Raw genomic sequence first — 18769 nt, forward strand, 5'->3', positions numbered from 1 at the left:
GCCCCTCGCCAGATAATCGAGTCTCACAAAGAAAACAGATCTCCGGACAATGGACCTGCACTAACCGCTTAAAGGAGGACATGAAGGACGACTTGGCCGCCCCCCTACAATTCCAGGCTAAGATCTTTATGGATCACAGTCCACATAGTCGGCCTCAAATTCATCCTCCCCCTGGGTCACAGGGGCTGCCTCAAGCTCGCGGCCTAGGCCCCCCTGCTCATTCTCATCACCTGCAGTAGATACGACACGCATGACTGCCGCCCTGACTCGTTGCACGACAGTTGGGTGGTCCGTTACCCCTTCTAGCGTCAGTGGCTCGGCCAGAATCCCCTCCGAATGTGACACGGGGTGGCCCCCGGCCTTGCTCCCACCAAAGGCAGCCTCCACCTGCTCACCCGAGGTCGGGGGCGGAGGACCGAATCGAAAAACCCCATATGGGCCTCTCCCAATGCCCTCATGCGCGTCCCATGGCTGCGGCTTGCTCATCACGCCCGACGTGAGAAGGGCCTGGCCATTGGGCAGGGGGATACCCAGCTCCAAATCAAGCCCCCAACAGGGTGAGCTGTACTGGAAAGGCCCTGCTGGCACCTCACCCTGGGCCTGCAAGTCCGGCTCGGCCTGACTCCCCAAGCCCGAGACTGACTGAGCCTATGGGCCTCCCGTAACTTGGGTCTGTGGGTCCACTACGAGCTGGGCCTGAGGGCCCTGGACTCGCAGGCCGTCCTCACGCAACGCGGCCATCTCCCCTTGGACGCGCGCGTCTTCACGCAAGCCCAGCGCGATCTGGGCCCGCACGCCCTAAACGTGGGGAGCGCCCATGGAAATGGGCGCGCCCTGGGCCGCACCTGCCGGCCCACATACCCAGTGCCCAGCCCTGTTGGGCTCGCAATAGATTCGGGCTAACTCACGGACTTGGCCCCGGGTCCCCTGACTCGGCCAAGCCCTCCGCTGGCTCGTCGGCTGAGTCGACCTAGAGAGGGCCGGAGGGAGGTTTCGGGTACGGCCTGTCCCCCCATCAGCCAGTGGCGACCGGTGGTGCACAACCTTCGCTGGCTTTTGCCAGCCGTCGATGTCCGCTGGGGACACCGGCGTGGTCGGGCGAGCTGCCGGAGATGGCAGCCGAGTCGAGGACGACCCAGGGCCCGATTGTCTCCCTTGACCGTGGCGAAAAATACCCTTTTGTCAATGTTAAATACATAATGAAATTAAAATATTTAAACTAATTAAATGCTTTCATATGTAATAAAAAAGATATACATGCAGAGTATTTTAAATATTATATATACACCTATATACATATATATACACTAATACATACATACATACATACATACATACATACATACATACATACATACATACATACACATACATATATACATACATATACATACATACATACACACATACATACGCACATACATACACATACATACATACACACATACATACGCACATACATACACGGTTTTGTTGGGAAAATAATTAAGCAGCGCACGGTGCGTGGTGCTTTTTTTTTTTGCAAAGTGCGTAGTGCTTTTTTATTTTTGATAAAAGCGGCATTTCATATAATTCTACATCCTACCCAATCAAAGGAAAGTAAAGAAAACAAGGGAGGAGGAATGTCCTCCGAGGATGTCCATATGATCTCCCCGGAATGCCAGGCAATAAAAGAGGCGACCCAGTCTGCGGCACTATTCACCTCCCGGAACACATGTAGTGCCTGAAAAGAGCTCAGCTCCTGGATCAGTTTGCGAGTATCACGGATAAGAGGGTGATCATCACCATATCTATCCACTCCCTGCACCCAGTCAATCACCACTGAAGAGTCCCCCTCGAGACATACGCGCTCAGCACCAAGTACCCGTCTCGCAAAGGAGATACCCTTCCAGGCTGCTGTAGCTCCGCCTGTAGTAAGACCAGGCGTACGCCAGCCACCTGCCGCTATCATCCTGCTGAGGTGGTCTCTGATCACAAATCCGACCCCTTCCGACGTCTGATCCATCGAAAAGAAGATATCAATGAACTTCTATGAAATGGTTTCACGGAATTCAGCTAATTGTCTCGATCCTGGGATATCATTGAGAAATAGGAATCCGTGTTATCAAAGGATTTTCTGCGATTATTTCTAGTATGAAATGAGTCAATTATCCATTTTGGTATCTTTTTGAACAAAAAATGGTAATATTGTTTCTCCTTTCCCTTCTTCAAACTCTGATTCGTATTTTTCATATAGAAATCTCTTATCAACGATAGAATAAGATTCATTTTGCATCATAAAACAGAACGTAAAAATATTTTTTGACTTAAATGAAATCTAGAGTTGCGTCGTATAAGTGAATATTAGTTTTTTTACCATTCAATGAGCATATTGTATTTCATAAAAAAATGAGGTAATATTTACTCCGTCGAAATTTATCTGACCGAGAGGCAGGTGCTTTTCACTTATAAAGTTCTCCTCCTGGAGGTTTGTCCTTCCACCGCTCTCCCCTTTTCTTCGTTCTCCTCTCTTTCTCCACCCAAATTCAAACTAGGGTTAGGGATAGGGTTAGGGTTTCAACGTCATGGCCTACGTCCCTCCCCACAAGCGCCACTCCAAGGATGCCGAGAAGGCGTCGCCGGTCCCGGAATCCCTCATCCCCAGCTTCAAGAAGGGCCTCCACCTTGGCTGCAAGCCCGGCGGCCAGGGCCGGCGGGAGAGGGCCAATTCCTCCCATCACGGCGGCTCCAAGATCATCTACGCGCCGCACTCCATCTCCTGGTGGTGGCTCGCCGGTGCCGGTGGCGGCGACGTGATCCCCGCCTCCTTAGACCTGGAGCCTGTATCGTGCGAGATCGTCGAGAGGAAGGGCGGCGGGAAGCCTCTGGTTCTCTCCGTCGGAGCGGACCCGCCGGCGGGCTCCGCCGAGGAGCGCCCGTGGGCGTCGATAGCTGAGAGGATCGAGCCGGACCTCCTTGCTTGTGCGCAGAGGGCGAGGAACGAGATGGCTTCTGAGAGCGAGGAGATTAAGCTATCGTTTGTTGCTCGCTTTGGCAAAATTTTCTTTCATGGGTACGGTCCTCTCATTTCTTTTTCCCAGGAAAGTTTGCTTTTTTAATTGTAAGTGCCCGCATTGTCACTGAATTTCTCTATATTGATATGTTCTGGTGCACTTTCTTTGAATTCTTGTATTTTCTGAATTCACATACTTGCATTATGTTATTACCAACTAAAGCTGATTGGAAGCAAGACGAAGGAGGTATCTGGACACAATGTTATGATAGACAACATAGACATTTACTCGGTGCTAGAGAATTAGCTTGGTCCATCCAAAGCAACGTTTTCACCACCATTTGGTACTGTACTGGTACCGAACTGTTGCAATATCAATACATGCTGGTTCTTGGGATCGGCACTTGGTATGGGGCAGTACTCTGTATCGGTTTGCTACTGGTAAGAGACAGTACACCTGGTATGGACCGGTACTGCAAACCATCATTGAGAGAAAGAAAAAGGAAAAAAAGATCATTCAACCTGTCCCCCCTTAGTTGCAATCTTTTTCACCATGTCAAAGTCTTGGAAAATTGAAATGTAAACAGTTTTTTATCATTTGAAATTAGAAGGAGCGGTAATAATGAACACAATGAACTTGTAATGCATGCTTGCAAATTGTCGAAAATGAAAATCATCAAGAATAAATTGATCGGAAAAAAATAATGAAAACATCCTTTTTTATTTAATATTTTGTTGATGAAATATGATTCATACATATGAATCCCAGAAACATCATTCCTGTTCTTGCCTATCTAGACTCTCTGGTGATTGTTAGTATTCATCTTATGTTCATATTCATGTGACGTTGTAGAGTAACTTGGGCTTCATCCTTTGTATGATATGTTAATGCTGTGGAATTTATGACAATAAAATTTAGTTGAAGCAATTTTTGAGAGATCTCAATGAGGTTATCAAAGTAAAGTTATAATAAAATCAAGAGTCACAGAATCATAATGCTAGCCTATGGAAATTAATAGAAGTCCATTGTTGTTTGGTTCCCTTATTTTCTTCCTTTTTTGTGTAATGCAGAGACCCTTCAGATTGCCTAAACTCCATCAGAAATGCTGCAACTGCCAAATTAGACGCACGGAATCAATTGCATAAGTCGTTTTATACGAATGTTCCTAATGAATACATGGAAGAGATTCAGCGATTAGTTGTTCCTAAGATTGGATTTGACTTTGAGTCAGAAAAAGAGCATTACCTTGTGAAGGTAGGAAATTAACATGTTAGGCTGTAAAACTATTTCTGAATGCTTAATTAAGCATTTTTTTGGGAAATGACAATTCTTTGTCTACTTACTGGAAGAGAACAACATTCTTAGTTTCTTTGATTGATAAATATTCACAACCATTTTTAACAATTCAGGTATTTGACCAATGTCGGCCTGATTCAACTATTTCATGCAAGTGTACAGTCACAAAAGGTGGAGAACTTGAAATTCATAAGGTAAGCATACTTCTTACTCATAAGCTAGCATGTGCAGTGCATGATGGAGAGAACTAGAAAAAGAAATTCAATATAATCCACTAATTATTTTTAAATCATTTAATTAAGAACTAGATTTCAAATTACTTAACGAGAATTTTAAAACAAGTTTTTCCGACATGTTTGTGTATGTATGTACTTATCGCAAAATTGAATAAAAATGTATATGAATAAAAATGACATCTATAATAGTATGTAGTAAGGAAAGTATAAATTGAATGTACAAAAGCAAACATAGGAAATTCAAAATACAAAGAAAATGCTACAAAATAAGAAGAAGAATGAAGTACTAACTACAAAACAAAATATAGAAAATCAAAAATATAAAACTGAAGTTGGAATTAAAAATGATTGTATAAAACTTGAAAGTGTATAATAAAGGATTTTTTGCATATTCACTGCTGCAAATACGGCTTATTGCATATTTTTCCTCCTTAAATCACTGTTTGCATATGTATCCCTCAAATCTTCTAGTTGTTGTATGGATGCCCTTCACATTAGATTTTGGGCATTAATAAATAATGCTTTCGAGTATCATTGACACTATTACCCTTTTATGTCAATATCCTTGTAAAATTTAACATTTAGTTTGTATTAAAAACAACTATATTTTTATATACATTTTTAGGGATATTACTGTAAAAGGGTAATAAATTTTGTTTTATATATACGTCACTCGACTTCCTCACCCTTGCCCAAATCTAACCGGAGTAACCATGCAAAAAAACAAGATGATTTGCGGAGTATATATGCAAATAATTAATTTCAAAGGCTAAATATGTAATAAGCCATATTTGCAAAGGTATATATGTAAAAAAAAACACAGAATAAAAATATGATATTAAGAAAAATGTAGTGATAAACCACATTACTTAGTAACAGAATGCAAAATAACTAGATTATTCTGATTTTTAAATTTAAAGTTAGGTAGTGTAAATAAAAAATAAAATTGAATAAATAAAAAATGGGAACAAAAAGGTGGTTAAGAAGGGTTTTTGACACCTTGCCTTGAGAGAAACAATTTATTTCTTGATTAATATACACTTTCTCTCTTTAATTAGGAATATGTTAGGTTACCACCAGTGGCGACTGCAGCCCAGAAAATAAATTGGGATTGGGGGTGTGCCTCTTAAGATATATGCTCAGTGATCTTAAGAGAGCCCTCCTTTGCTCCTATCTCCCTGACTTCCTAGGCTGCGGTCTCCATTTATGGCGACCTAATCAATTTCTTTCAATTATAATTAGGAAACACGTAGTAGAAATTTATTAAGGAATGTTGGGAGAGGGAATTTAAGAAGGGGATGGTAAGGTGGCAGTAATAGGGGACGGGAGGTTCGGTTGGGGAAGACACCTACACACATGCGTGCGCAGACTTGCAGACACCTACACACATGCATGCACGCATGCAGAGAGAGAGAGAGAGAGAGTAGGCAAGGAGGCTTGGAGACAGGTGCAGCCATTTGCACGGAGGGAGAAATGAAGATGTATTTAGTGAAAGCTCTACTATTCTTTAACTGAAACAGAGGATATCTTAGAATCCCATCAATCGTCATTGTTTAAGGATTTATTTGGTTGGGGTATGTTAGATTATGGGGTAATCTAATGATTTCTGGGAATCATTTATGTAGGACATAAGTGCAATTATCATGTTTGGTTGGTGGAAAAATTACTTTGAAAAATGGCATCGAAAAAAAATTACTATGTTTGGTTTGAGGTAATCTTATATGAAGATATTACTAAATTTGCAACAATATCCTTGAATAAACAATTTAAGTCATAATATTTTTTTCTTAGTCCATTTATTAGCCATTTATGGCCCACTTATATAAACGCTGTTAATATTGGCTATTTTGAATATTAAAATATATTTACATGAGTTAATAAATATTTATAAATTAATTATACATATATTAGAAAATATATTACTTATTATAAATAAATTTTATCTTATTTTGGTATATAAATAAATATATTAATTATTAATATAACCTATGTTAGATTTATTGATAATTTATAAATATTTGTTAATTAGTTATTAATAATTAATATTTATTAATAAATTTATTAATATGTTAAATATGTTATTATTTATAAGTATTATTAATCAATATATTAATATAATATATATTTATATAATTAATACTAATGATATAATATAATTAATACAATATTAATATAATATAAGTGAGAGTATTTCTGTCAAGAAATGATAATTTCAGAATTTCTCCATTTGGTAATTCAGCATGGGAAAACAAATATCGCTCTGGTGGTATTTGTTTACTTTCTCTCTCAAAAAAATAGATATGAGACCCACCATTTATTTTACCATCTTTTTCATCTACTTTTCGTACCAAACATGGTAATCTGACACGGATTTATTTTCCTATGCTAGATTACCCTAAACCAAACGGGTCCTAAGAGATTTTTTTCTCATTTTCCAAATAAAATTAATTTTTATATAAATGAATGGAGGTTCCATGGCAGAGAGGCTGATAAGGGGAGTTTTTTTTCCATATGCTGCAGATGAGAGAGAAACCAGGTGCAGCCTTGAAATTGGGATGTAATTAGGTGGAAAATTGGTTAGAAAGGAAGTTTTTTCCTTTCTTCTGTTTGGTGTGGGTGGGTAGGGTGATTAGTCTTCAAATTTAGATGTTCTGGATTCAAAAGAAGAGATATTAATCTAGGAATTATCTATTGGCTGATGTTTTGCCATCCTGATTTCTTTATATCTGCTGGTACATCAGAATATGTTGTCTTTTCCAGATTTTCTGGTTCTTAAATTTCTGTTGAGATAAACCTAGATCTCCATTCATATGAAAGTCGGGCCACATACCTGGAGGCCCGCAATATCCATTTTTAGAACCTTTTTGAGCATTGTTTGAGGCCAATAGTTTGGGTTCGTTTTTGGAGGCATGTGTGTGTTTGAGAAGTCTTCTTGATCTAAATCAATATGATTTATTGATGCTTGTATCTAATAGAGTGTGCCAGAATTCTGAGTTAGAATGGTGACTAGTGGGTTAGATGTATGAGAAAGCATGTATTTTCATGTTTCAACTGCATTGGTCCAGATTTATATTGAGGTCTAGGGATGTGGATCCATAGCGAGATCTGTTTGTCATAACATTCGTATTATTGTTTCATTGTTAACGGATTCCTAGTATTCATTGTGACATTCTTTCAGTTTTCGTATGGTCATAATTAGGTAGCAATTAGCAGAAAGCCTTTGCATTTTTGAGATGAAATCTCCCAACCAATAGTGGGTTGTTTTGGTATTTTGTAGTGTGGATGAATAAGCCTCATTTGGTTTAACATGATAGTTTGGTTCTTTGTGCATTAAGCTGCCTGCTTTGAGAGGAGTTTCAAAGTGCATAGCTTTAGTAAGAGTAGGTTTAAAATTGGATTGGTGTTTCCTTCGGTTAATGCTACGGCCATCAGCATATCGAGACCATGAAGGAGTGTAAAAGAGCCCATGATGCTTTTATCTCGTGCTATTGTTTATCTGATATCATTTTATAATTGTGTTTTGTCAATATCCCTTTAACTCAAGTTTCTTGATATCCTTAATTTTAAATATGTTCAAATAAGAAAGTAAAAAATGCGATATGTTTTCCATTTTTATCTTAAATCTGGGGTACATGGATAAAATGCCACTGGATTCACTGTGTTAGAACCTAAATATTTCAACCGTTCTTATAACTTTGAGTGATTGTTTTCTTGATATCCAATGTCATCATGTGCAAGATATTTTCTTTTCTTATATGTATTTTTGGTATTTTCATAGATTCGGAAAAAAGCAAGCAACATGTGTCTGACAACTCATGTTTATCCTTCGTAGATTGAACTCAACCATGTGCGGCACTTGGTGTCAGATATATCTTGCCTCTATAAGGATGTAGATCTGAGACTCATGCTTTCTACTAAAAGGATCTTAAAGATTCTGAATGTGAGTTACGAATTCTGTATGCTTAAATGCACTTGATGTTTGTGTACAACAATATTTTCTGCTTAACTTTATTGGTTCCAGGATGAAGAGAGTGATGCCCTCGGCAAACTCATAACTTCTGCAGTTATAGATCCAGATGTGAAAGGGGGCTTGAGATGGTCTCTAGGAAAGGAGTCTGTGGCTGAAAGGTTCCACATAGTTGGGGTTTGGCACACTAAATACAAAGCTTATAAAAACCAGACGATGAGGCTTAAGTTAAGGCATGCTGACCGATTTGACCATAGGACTTCCACGGGGGAATTTGCTAATGAAGTTACAGTAAAGCTGCTTGGACTATCCAAGCATCTAAGGGTAAGTTCTTTTAATTCTTATGACAATAAGGAAATTAATTATTATCTTCTATCTTTCAATTATCCAGACTTCTATAGTGATTCAAAATTAAGATTTGTTGTCAAATTGTTAAGTGCATATGCCTTTGCTCTATTTTTACCTTTGGGGTAAATGTTGTCTATTTTTCTTATCTAAGTAGGTCTTTTAGCATATCTAGTAGTTCCTCTATTATGTTGTATTTAATAGGAAAGCGTTGCTGTTTTGAAGTTTGTCCGAGAATTTTCTTGTTTCCTTTCATGCTAGTGGCCTGGAATAATTCAGTGCATAAACCTCAGGTGATTTGTTATATTGGGTTGGGCTGTTCTTTTTAGGCATTTGTTTCCAGCGTTCAAATGTGCTTTCTTCCGTTTTCCTCAAATATTTACCACTCATACAAATTGTGATGACTAAGAATTTTACTATCACTATTATCATTAATATTTTAAAAACCTTGTATGATTTTATAGGATGGGTAAACATCATTTTCATTACTTGGTGGTGTGTTTGCATGAAAAATTGATGCGTACTAGGACTCAATCTACATAATCCTGCATCTTTTTAGGGTTTTTTTAGGTATGATGAATCAACTCCATTGTTGTCCTCATGATTTGTGACTGCTACGTAACATGTACATTTATTTATTTGCAGGATGGTGATTTGGATGTAAGCCCTCCTACAGCGATGGTTCAGGAGACATTAAAATTTATCTGGGACCATTTTCTACTATAATCACTCCTTGTTGATCTTTGTACTAAAATGCTCCAAATCAGGTGATGAGAATTGCGTTTTAATTCAGGTGATGAGAAATATCCAAATCAGCCAGCTGCATCCTTAAACGTTTTGAGGTGTAATTTTGATTTTACATCTGTTTTGAAAAAGAAATAGAGATTTTTTTGTGTGTGTGAAGCTACATTATGTCTCATTATATACTAGCTTGCGTGGAAGTTTTTATGTATGTATGTATGAGTTTTCTAAGACATAGATACGTTCCATAAAAACTGTTCTGGAGTTTAAGACGATTTTTGTTTTTAGTTGTTTTGAGGGTATTAAGTGACCTCTCATTTGTTCTCTATACCTGCAACACGGAAGATTGGTAAAAAATTGCTGATAGGATTTGAGAATGGTGGCTGTGGAAAAAGTATTCCTTCTTAAACGCTAGATTGCTTTCTAGGTGCTACAGGTTGTCTACTAAGGAAATTGTAACACATCCACCGCATCAATGGTACACAAATAAAAAAAATGAACAACTTTTTAGGTATTCTTTGGTTTCACCTTCATTTTTTATTTTCAAAAATAAAATTTATTTTAGTTTTTTAAAATTCTAAAATATAAATATATTTTGTATGGTAAATTAATGTTAATGATATAAAAATGATAGTAGTGGTAATGATGGAGATGGTAGAGATGTTGGTAATATTAGTGTCAGGAAGGTGGATGGTAATGGCAATTGCAGTGGCAAAAAAAAAAAAACAACAGCACATATTAGTTTTTTATTTTAAAATATTAAATTAAAATTTTATTGCTTTCAATTTATTTAGAAGTAGTCAATAGATTATTAGAAATATAAAAATAGGCAATGGAAGTAGCAGGCATATTTTTTATATCAATTCTGCATGTTATTTTAAAAATAGAAATAAAAGATAAAAATGGGCTGGAGGGCGACGACTGGTTCGCTTGGGTATGAGATGGAACGGGTCCCACTATCACTGGATTTGTGCAATTATATTGTACCGTAGGGTTAGGGTGGTGGAGCTGGATGTAATTGGGTTGAAAGAGTTAACTTATTCATCTTAAATCAACCTATCCGCAATCTCCTACCCAATTAATACTTCACCTTTCAGATATAAACTTTTAGTAAAAATATGAAAGGATTCGTAAATCAAATAAAAGATAGCAAATAGATCGGTTTGAAATAAATGAGTTGTTAGTCGTAGAATATTATTTCCGCCAGACTTGAATCTAACGAAAATAACAAAGAAAGATTCAAAAAAATTTTGCCTTTCGATGGAGCAAATAGATCTAAATGCTTTGATAATTTTTCTCATTCATATATTACAAATAGATCAGCAGTATGAATTTTTTTGGTTTTTTTTCACCAAAACTTATTATTTTCATGAAAACTTTCCAAATTACTCAGCCGTCTTAGCTCAGCCGGTAGAGCGCATGGCTTTTAACCATGTGGTCGTGGGTTCGATTCCCACAGGCGGCGGCGTTATGTTTTTAATATTAATTTTCTATGAAGATAAATTTCAGTGGAGCACATTTTGATCCTAAATATAAGAATAATGATTAATGAATCCCCCTCCCACCCCTAGTTAGTTGTATTGACTATTTTCTTATTTATTATATTGATGTTTCTTATTTTCCTGCTTTTGACTAGGTTGGATTTTTCTTTTTCGAAATTATATGAGAATCCTAATTAGTTTGTATGGACAAAATTTGGGCAAGTTTTAATTGGCCTATTAATTGCAGCTACAAACATCTGCCCGCATGTACAACGTGTGCACATAGGCACACATTTAAGAAACAATTCCAGACCAAACTAATATTCTTGTGGAATTGGTTACCAAGTTATATGACCCAAAACATATATTTTGCACTTGATGATCACCAAAACAAATTCCTAACTGAATGTGAACTACTAGAAGCCCATTTTACATTATCACACTAATCAAACTAGATAAATTTTCTTAAACATACAACTTGTAGGCTTTAATAGTAGCTTTGAAGTGTGTACTCTTACGGTAAAAATAAACATATATAACTCCGATTATGTCTTTAGAAAGGTATCTATTTTGGAAAAAAAAATGAAAATAAAGGTAGTTACTGTTGGAATGGGTTTCAGGTGCCTCATCTGCAGCAACAACAACTAAAAGAAATAACATTGGCCATTTTAGTAGAATCCGCAAGCTGCCAGCAAGCAAAAAACATTCCACTATAGCAAACTCACTATGGCAAACACTAGACAATCCAATCCACTAGCCCAACACTATTGGAGAACTCCTTAAGATTTTCAGAGAAGGTCAAACCAGTCTACCAGAAGAAGGAGAAGAGAATCGTGGCCAAAATCGGTGGTTATCTCCGGTGAGGAAAAACTAGGAAGGATCGGGACCTTAAATAGAAGTGATAACCTTTGATAATGTCTGATAGGGGAAAAAATGGACCACCCCACACTGTTCATATGAACAGTAATTTCAGCAATGAACAGTAATTTCAACAATGAATAGTAATTTCAGCCATTGTTTATGAAATTGGATGCTAAAAATATCTTTTCTTTTGTGATGAAGTGAGAGTGGTGCAAAAAGAAGGGATCCATGGCTGAAATGTGCCTAATCGCAATTGGTTGAGATGAACTTCTGTCCATAACAATAGGGATGAATCGTGATGATGCAGTCAAAAGATAGGGAGTGACGCAGGTTTTAGGTGGACTTGGCCCGGAAGGACATTCAATTACAATAAGGAAACCAAAATAAAGAAATATACCTTTTCAAGAGTTATATGCAGGAGAACTTTACAAAATTAGGTCCAAAAGAGTGCTAAAATGTGCACTTAACAGTATGCACATCAGAAGCCCGATAGTATGTACTGCAGAGCATACGTGCTCATGTTTGCATAAGTACTGATACGAGGCACACTGAGACCATTGCAGAAAGAGTTCAAGGATACTGCATTATATAGGAGCTGGGTTGCATGTAATATTCAATGACCACTGCGTTACATATGATAGGTTCTAGTCATGGTACAATGAGTATAGAAGAGAGATTAGAGCATGTTCTGTAATAGCCTTGTGACATTTTTTTTCTTGTGTAATATTACATTGAAACATATAACATGAATACATTGAAATTTTTGAGTATTCTAGTCCAATTTGTCTTTACTATTGTATTATTAACTAAGTGTCATGTCTAGTAAACTGTGTGCCAGGCTCTAATAATTGTGTGCCAGATTGACATTCAACTTACTTAACCCATTGCAATAGTAACTTAACTGTGTGCCGGGCAATAATAACTATGTACCAACCTTAACTAATTGTAATGATGACTTGACTTTGTGCAAGACAATATTAACTGCATTTCAAGCTAACTTAACTATGTACCAAGTTTAATTAGAACATGGATGACAAGAATCCATCTCAAATGAACCACAAATTCAAAAAAATAGCTCGGTATCAGAAAGTAGAAGAAGATAGTCAATCATGCCGATGGAAGAGTTAACTCCGTTTACCACTTCATAAACAGAAACATAAAATGTTTCTTGTTCAGATGGGAGTTAGCATAACATATTATGGACAGAACTTGTGTGATTCTCATCTGAGAATTCAGTAATTGTTTAACCAATTTAAACACATGGATAGGAAATTTGTTATAAAAGCCAATGCAATCTTCTTAAGTGTACACCAGCGATATAGACAAGAACATTTGCAGATAGCACATCTACACCTGGTAGATTTATGATCCCTAAAGGTCTGCATGGTCGTGGCCACCTTCCACCTAACTTATATTCATCTTGCTGCAATCCAAGATAACCATGTGCCAGGTTATCATAATAAAACTACCAAGTTAGCATTCTTGTGCCGGCTTATTCCTGCAAGGAAGACATATATTTATGTATACCCATATTGTGTGCCAGGTTAACATTGTTGTGTGGCACGGTAACTGTGTACCAAGCTCTAATAATTGTGTGACAAGTTATCGTTCATGTGTGCCAAGGTGACTTATATTCATCTTGCTGCAATCCAAGATAATTGTGTGCTAGGTTATCATAATAAAACTATCATGTGCCAGCTTATTCCTGTAAGGAAGACATATATTCATCTCGAGATATATTGGGTGTCGGGATAACATTCCTGTGTACCAAGGTAATTGTGTGCCAACATAAGTATGGAAACATAAGCAGCATACCATGGAATTCAACTTTTAGAGATGATTGGCAAATGACTGAAGATATTGATTGTGTTCAAACCTTGATTAATTGTGTGCCAAGTTATGTTAAGTGTATACCAGGCTAGATTAACTGTGTTCGGATCTTGATAAACTGTGTACCAAGCTATATTAAGTATGTACTTGGCCAGATTAACTACGTTTAAATCTTATATAACTGTGTACCAAGCTTACTTAACTGTGTGTCAGGTTTACTTAACTATGTGCTAAGAAGACTTAACTAGGAACCAAAATGTATATAAAAAACCATATAATATGGTTATCGCAGACAGATACAGTAACATATGATTCTAGAGAAGAGGCGACTCTCCGAGTCGGATGGGCAGTCTTTGCTCCTTGATATGCAATGGATGTCAGGGGACTATGGCTCCTTCAGGGCCACGTATGTGTACCGGGAGGCCAATACGGCTGCTGATTGGATGGCCTCTTACGCGGTGCATCACTTGGAAGATTTCCTTTAGATGAACCAGGCGATTGTTCCCTACTTGTTTAGCCAGCTTTTTTTTTTCTGATTTTCTTGGTTGTACTCGTATATGTTTGGGGTAAGGAATTGGTGTACCAAAAAAAAGGGGGGGGAGGAACAGAGGAAAAAAGAAAGCTTCAACAAATTCCATTCTACCAATACATGCCAAACATTTCAAATAATCTTCCATAAATAGTATCCTAAGAGCCCGAATTTTCTAGTGCTAGTTGCATGAGGATGCCTCATAGAAATAATCACTCCAAATTTTCATCAAATTCCAATTTTGGAATTTTTTAATAAAATCACTTCCATTTAATCCAAAATCAAGATAGTATTTCGATACATCTTGAATCACATATGCTATCTAAATCTGGTTTAGAAAAATATGACCAGTTTATTAGTGCCCAAGACATCAAAGTTGTTAATTCAATTGCTATGGTAATGTTTCGAGAAGCATATGATAGATATAAACCTACCATCAAATGCAAAAGAAAACAATAGCTTTAGCTCTAACAATTTGGACATGGGCGCTAAAATAGGACCCATCATATGATTAAAGATCTCACATAAAAATGGATGGATGAAGTGAAAGAGTTTTTTTTTAATAGAAAAAATAAATCAATATGATATATGTAAAAGATTATCAGAATCTAAGAAAAAGTTCTTCATTTAAGCCTCTCCTATTTCCCTTTATATAGTGGTACTTACACATTATCAAACATTATGAGGAATTGAGATCAACTTTACCAATGTTATTTCCTCAAGCTTTAGGCCGATTTCCATCTTATTTAGTCTCGAGTGAGAACATGTGAGATGATTGAACATCCAACTCCTGAAGATGGTCGATCACATCCAAAGTTTCCATTATATGTAGTAAGAGATAGAGTTTGAACCCAAATTGATCAGACTTAAACGATCTAAACCTGACACATGAAAAAACTAGCTCAAGCCTACTAAATCGAGATTCGAGCCAACTGAACCTCAAAACTAATGAATCAAATCTTGGCGAAGATAACTGATTCTAAATGCATGCGACATAATTGCTCTAGATTTGGTTACATGCACTCTTGTTTCTCTATATCTTTTAGCTATGTCGAACCAAACAACACCTTTTTTTTTTCTTTTTTGGTACAATAGTGGCTCATACTCGACGGGTGTTGATGTGGCCAACAAAATCAAAAAACAAACGACTACATAAGGGCTCCAGCACTGAGCCACAATCCATCCAAATGAAATATTTAGAATGGTGAGCCACAAAGAAAGCAACCCAGTCGGCGGCACCGTCTGTCTCTCTGTAGACATGCGTGGCATGGTGAGAACCACACTTTTTCAGTAATTTGTGAATGTCGTTGAGCAGCGGCCGGTCCTCGCCTACCAAATAACATCTTCATTGTGGATACAACCTAACCCAATACCCATCACTAGGAACAAATTAGACCATCAGCAATTCTAATAACAAACAGAGTTGTTTGAGTAATCTAATAGGATTAGGCGGAATATTCTATGAAATTTGTGGATGGGTCGGATCAACCCAACACCTTTGAGTTCGGACACTGGGTCTTGAAACATGCAGGCTAGAGGGACCGATAAGCCCAAAACTTGCAGCATACTGCAAACAGGCCCATCTCAGGTTCCAGTCCGGCCCATGTCTCTCTCTCTATATATATATGAGCAAGCAACGCCTTGTGCTCTCTCTCTTCCTAAAACCCTAGCAGTATCCCGTCGACCCATCCCTCTCTATCTGCGGCTCTGAAACGTTCCTTTAAATCCTAACCTCTCCCTTCATCCACTCCTCTCTTTCACCCCCTTCTCCCTCCTCCACCAAACCCTAACTTCCAGCTTCTCCTCTCTCAATCCCCACCTTGAAACCCTAACCCTAATTTTTCTTTCCGGTCTTCCTCGGAACGCTGGTATAGCGGCGTCGAGAAGCGGGCACAACTTGTGCCTACTCATGCCCGAACGCCTCCTGAGACCAGCCAAATCCAGCTGTCGATCATCTGACCGAGCGGACCCCTCTCTCTTCCCACGGGTCTCGCTCTTGTCAAGATCCGATACACTCTTCTTTTCATTGATTAATTGTTGTTTTATTTTTTGAGATGAATAAGCTGGTGATGTGGTGTTGAGAATGGATTCTAGCGTTTCTTTGCACCTCCCATACCCAGCAATATCACAGATCGCAACCACAATCTAATGGGTGTTATCGTTTCGATTCTTATGGCCGATATCACCTATGCCCCGGTTGTCACATTTTCTACCTTTTTTTTGGGAAAAAACACACTAATATGTTGGGTCTTTTTAATCGCTAGAATTGTTCTCCTTTTTTTCGATATTTGTTTTTTTATCTTTTTTTTGAAGAATTAAATCTCGACCAGGCATAGTCAGGTAGCTGCCGCAGATCCGATGGCTGATACAGTTACTTGCTTGGGAGATCAACGGTGCTCATCGTTACACGTGGCGCATTCATGCTATCGTGCCTTGTGTTACATCTGGGTTCCACATTAAGAGATTATCATCTGAATTTAATTTTTTTAAAATTGTAAGGAAATGATTAGATTTAACACAATTTATATATTTATATTTTGTTCCTTTTTTTGTATTAGTATTTTTTTCCTTGGGTTTCTTGACATCACTGAAGAATCCATTGCTTGTGCTGTTAAGAGAATTTTCTCTCTTCAAGTAGCATCATGTTAAGAAAATTTTAGACTTTTGTAGTAAATTAATCCTCCGTTCCTTTTTTTAAAGAAAAAATACATACAATTTGTCTCAATATAGCAATTTACTCTTTTAATTGCATCTTGCTTGCATAGTATTTCGACTACGGTATTCTTTTGGATATTACACTTAAATTGTGGATTTGATTTTTGTGGGGTTAATGATGAATTTTTGCTGTCATCTATTGTTGTGAAGTTTTTCTCAAACAAGAAATACATTTGCACAACTTACGTAAAAGCTTCAGATCTTCACCCAATTTTGCCCGTTTGATATTATATACATTTACCTCATTATAGATATGCTTGTGTTATACCGATACCCCTTGCTCACTTTATTCTCAATTGGTGCAGCTAACACATACCTGGTCTTCTTATGCTATGCTTAATGTGAAACATTTTGAACTAGAAAAATGAGAAAAATGTTACAGGATATATTACATATTTAGATTTTAGAAGTAGCAATACTATATACATGTAAGGTTACCTTAATTATCATTATCTTGTGGTAATAATACTTTGAGGTGGAATAAAACTTCAGTGGAACATATATGAGTAACTTAAGATAAAGTTTTTTTTGATTATGTAGGTTAAAACTTTCAAACCAGGAGTGAACAATAAATCACTTTACTAAATATGCATTTCTAGTACGAAGTGAGACACCTGCTGAAGCTATTATTGTTGGATGACTTTGTTTTATCAACCAATTAGATATGTCTATTTTTTATATTTGATTGTGTATTAGTTTTTCTTTTTGGTCATCTGTCTAGATTATGTACAACTTAGGCGCTGTTTGTCTTGCAGACTTTACTAAAATTTGTTTATATAAAACTTCAAACAAGTTTTATGAAATATATGTCGTTGCTTTTTGTTAAACATGTTAAAAACCTGAAAAATGAGTATTATGAAAAACAGTAATCCCCTTGTTTTCATAATTCTTGTTTTACGCAACCAGTTTTTTGTGGTATCTATTTTAAAATCAAAACAGCCCTTACAAACAAAGAATATATAGGGTGAAATCTTTGTAAGAGAGCCAATTTTGTTGATACTGTTATTTTATGATTGAAATGTCATGCTTTCTGGTGTGGGAAGAGGTTTTGCCTTTTTCATTTGAATTGTAAAAGGGCATGCATGGTTGATTCACAATACTATGTTTTGCTATCGAAGGCATAATTCTTGGATATGAGAAAAATGTACAAGCTTGAAAACAAGGAATCTGTACTGGCTAATGGCAGTCAGGAATTTTGAATGTTTGGTTTTTTCTTATTTTCGTAAGAAAATTTGAGGAATGATACTATTTTAGCTATATTAGTTAGTTTTACAAATGATTAGCAGCTGGATGCATGTTAGGAAATTGAAAATGTAGAAAAATTTATCAGCAGGATCAACTACCAAGGTGTGTAGATCATAAGAATATCCTTGTTGACTCTTTGATTTTTTATTTTTTTCATTGAACATTTGTGGTCTAATGGTAAGACAGCTGCTTTATAAGCAACAGATCTAGGTTCAAGTCCTGGCAAATGTATGATCTTGAGCTATTATTTATACAGCTATTTTGTTATATGAAATGCTGATTTCTATATTTGTGCTCATGTTTTTATAGTTTCAATGACAGGAACAAAAATCCATTAGTGGTGATAAGTTTTGTTAAGCTTTTGTTTGGTGCAAGAACAAAAATCCATTAGTGGAGATATGTTTTGTGAGGCATTGGTTTGGTGCATAATATTTGATAATCTAATCTGTGGTGTCCGTTTAGTTGATAAAGCAAGTCTACCAGAATGCTTAAGAGTTGTTTGATAGAATTTTTCAATGACTGGCCAAGTT

The 18769-nt window shown here is 37.1% G+C and overlaps 1 protein-coding gene and 1 non-coding gene across 2 annotated transcripts; both read left to right on the plus strand.

Moving 5' to 3' along the window:
- Positions 1-2426: 2426 nt before the first annotated feature.
- Positions 2427-9848, plus strand: LOC103710822 (uncharacterized). Its single transcript, XM_089930058.1, has 6 exons — positions 2427-3052; positions 4064-4247; positions 4403-4483; positions 8358-8465; positions 8547-8816; positions 9483-9848. Exons 1-6 carry the CDS (start codon positions 2565-2567, stop codon positions 9561-9563), a joined length of 1212 nt encoding a protein of 403 aa, XP_089786184.1. The 5' UTR covers positions 2427-2564; the 3' UTR covers positions 9564-9848.
- Positions 9849-10970: 1122 nt separating this feature from the next.
- TRNAK-UUU (transfer RNA lysine (anticodon UUU)) lies at positions 10971-11043 on the plus strand. Its single transcript has one exon. It is a non-coding gene; the product is annotated as a tRNA-Lys (tRNA).
- The last annotated feature ends 7726 nt before the right edge of the window (positions 11044-18769 follow it).

This window comes from Phoenix dactylifera, chromosome 4 (assembly GCF_051530095.1).
Source record: "Phoenix dactylifera cultivar Ajwa chromosome 4, Ajwa_hap1_PhDact_Kaust_v1.1, whole genome shotgun sequence".
Classification (NCBI taxonomy): Eukaryota; Viridiplantae; Streptophyta; class Magnoliopsida; order Arecales; family Arecaceae; genus Phoenix; species Phoenix dactylifera.

Bases quoted from the DNA above. Each gene is read 5' to 3' on its own strand.
- LOC103710822 (XM_089930058.1), top strand. From the start codon at position 2,565: ATGGCCTACGTCCCTCCCCACAAGCGCCACTCCAAGGATGCCGAGAAG. The intron at 3,053-4,063 runs GTACGGTCCTCT...TGTGTAATGCAG, and splicing joins GGCAAAATTTTCTTTCATGG to AGACCCTTCAGATTGCCTAA. The intron at 8,817-9,482 runs GTAAGTTCTTTT...ATTTATTTGCAG, and splicing joins GACTATCCAAGCATCTAAGG to GATGGTGATTTGGATGTAAG.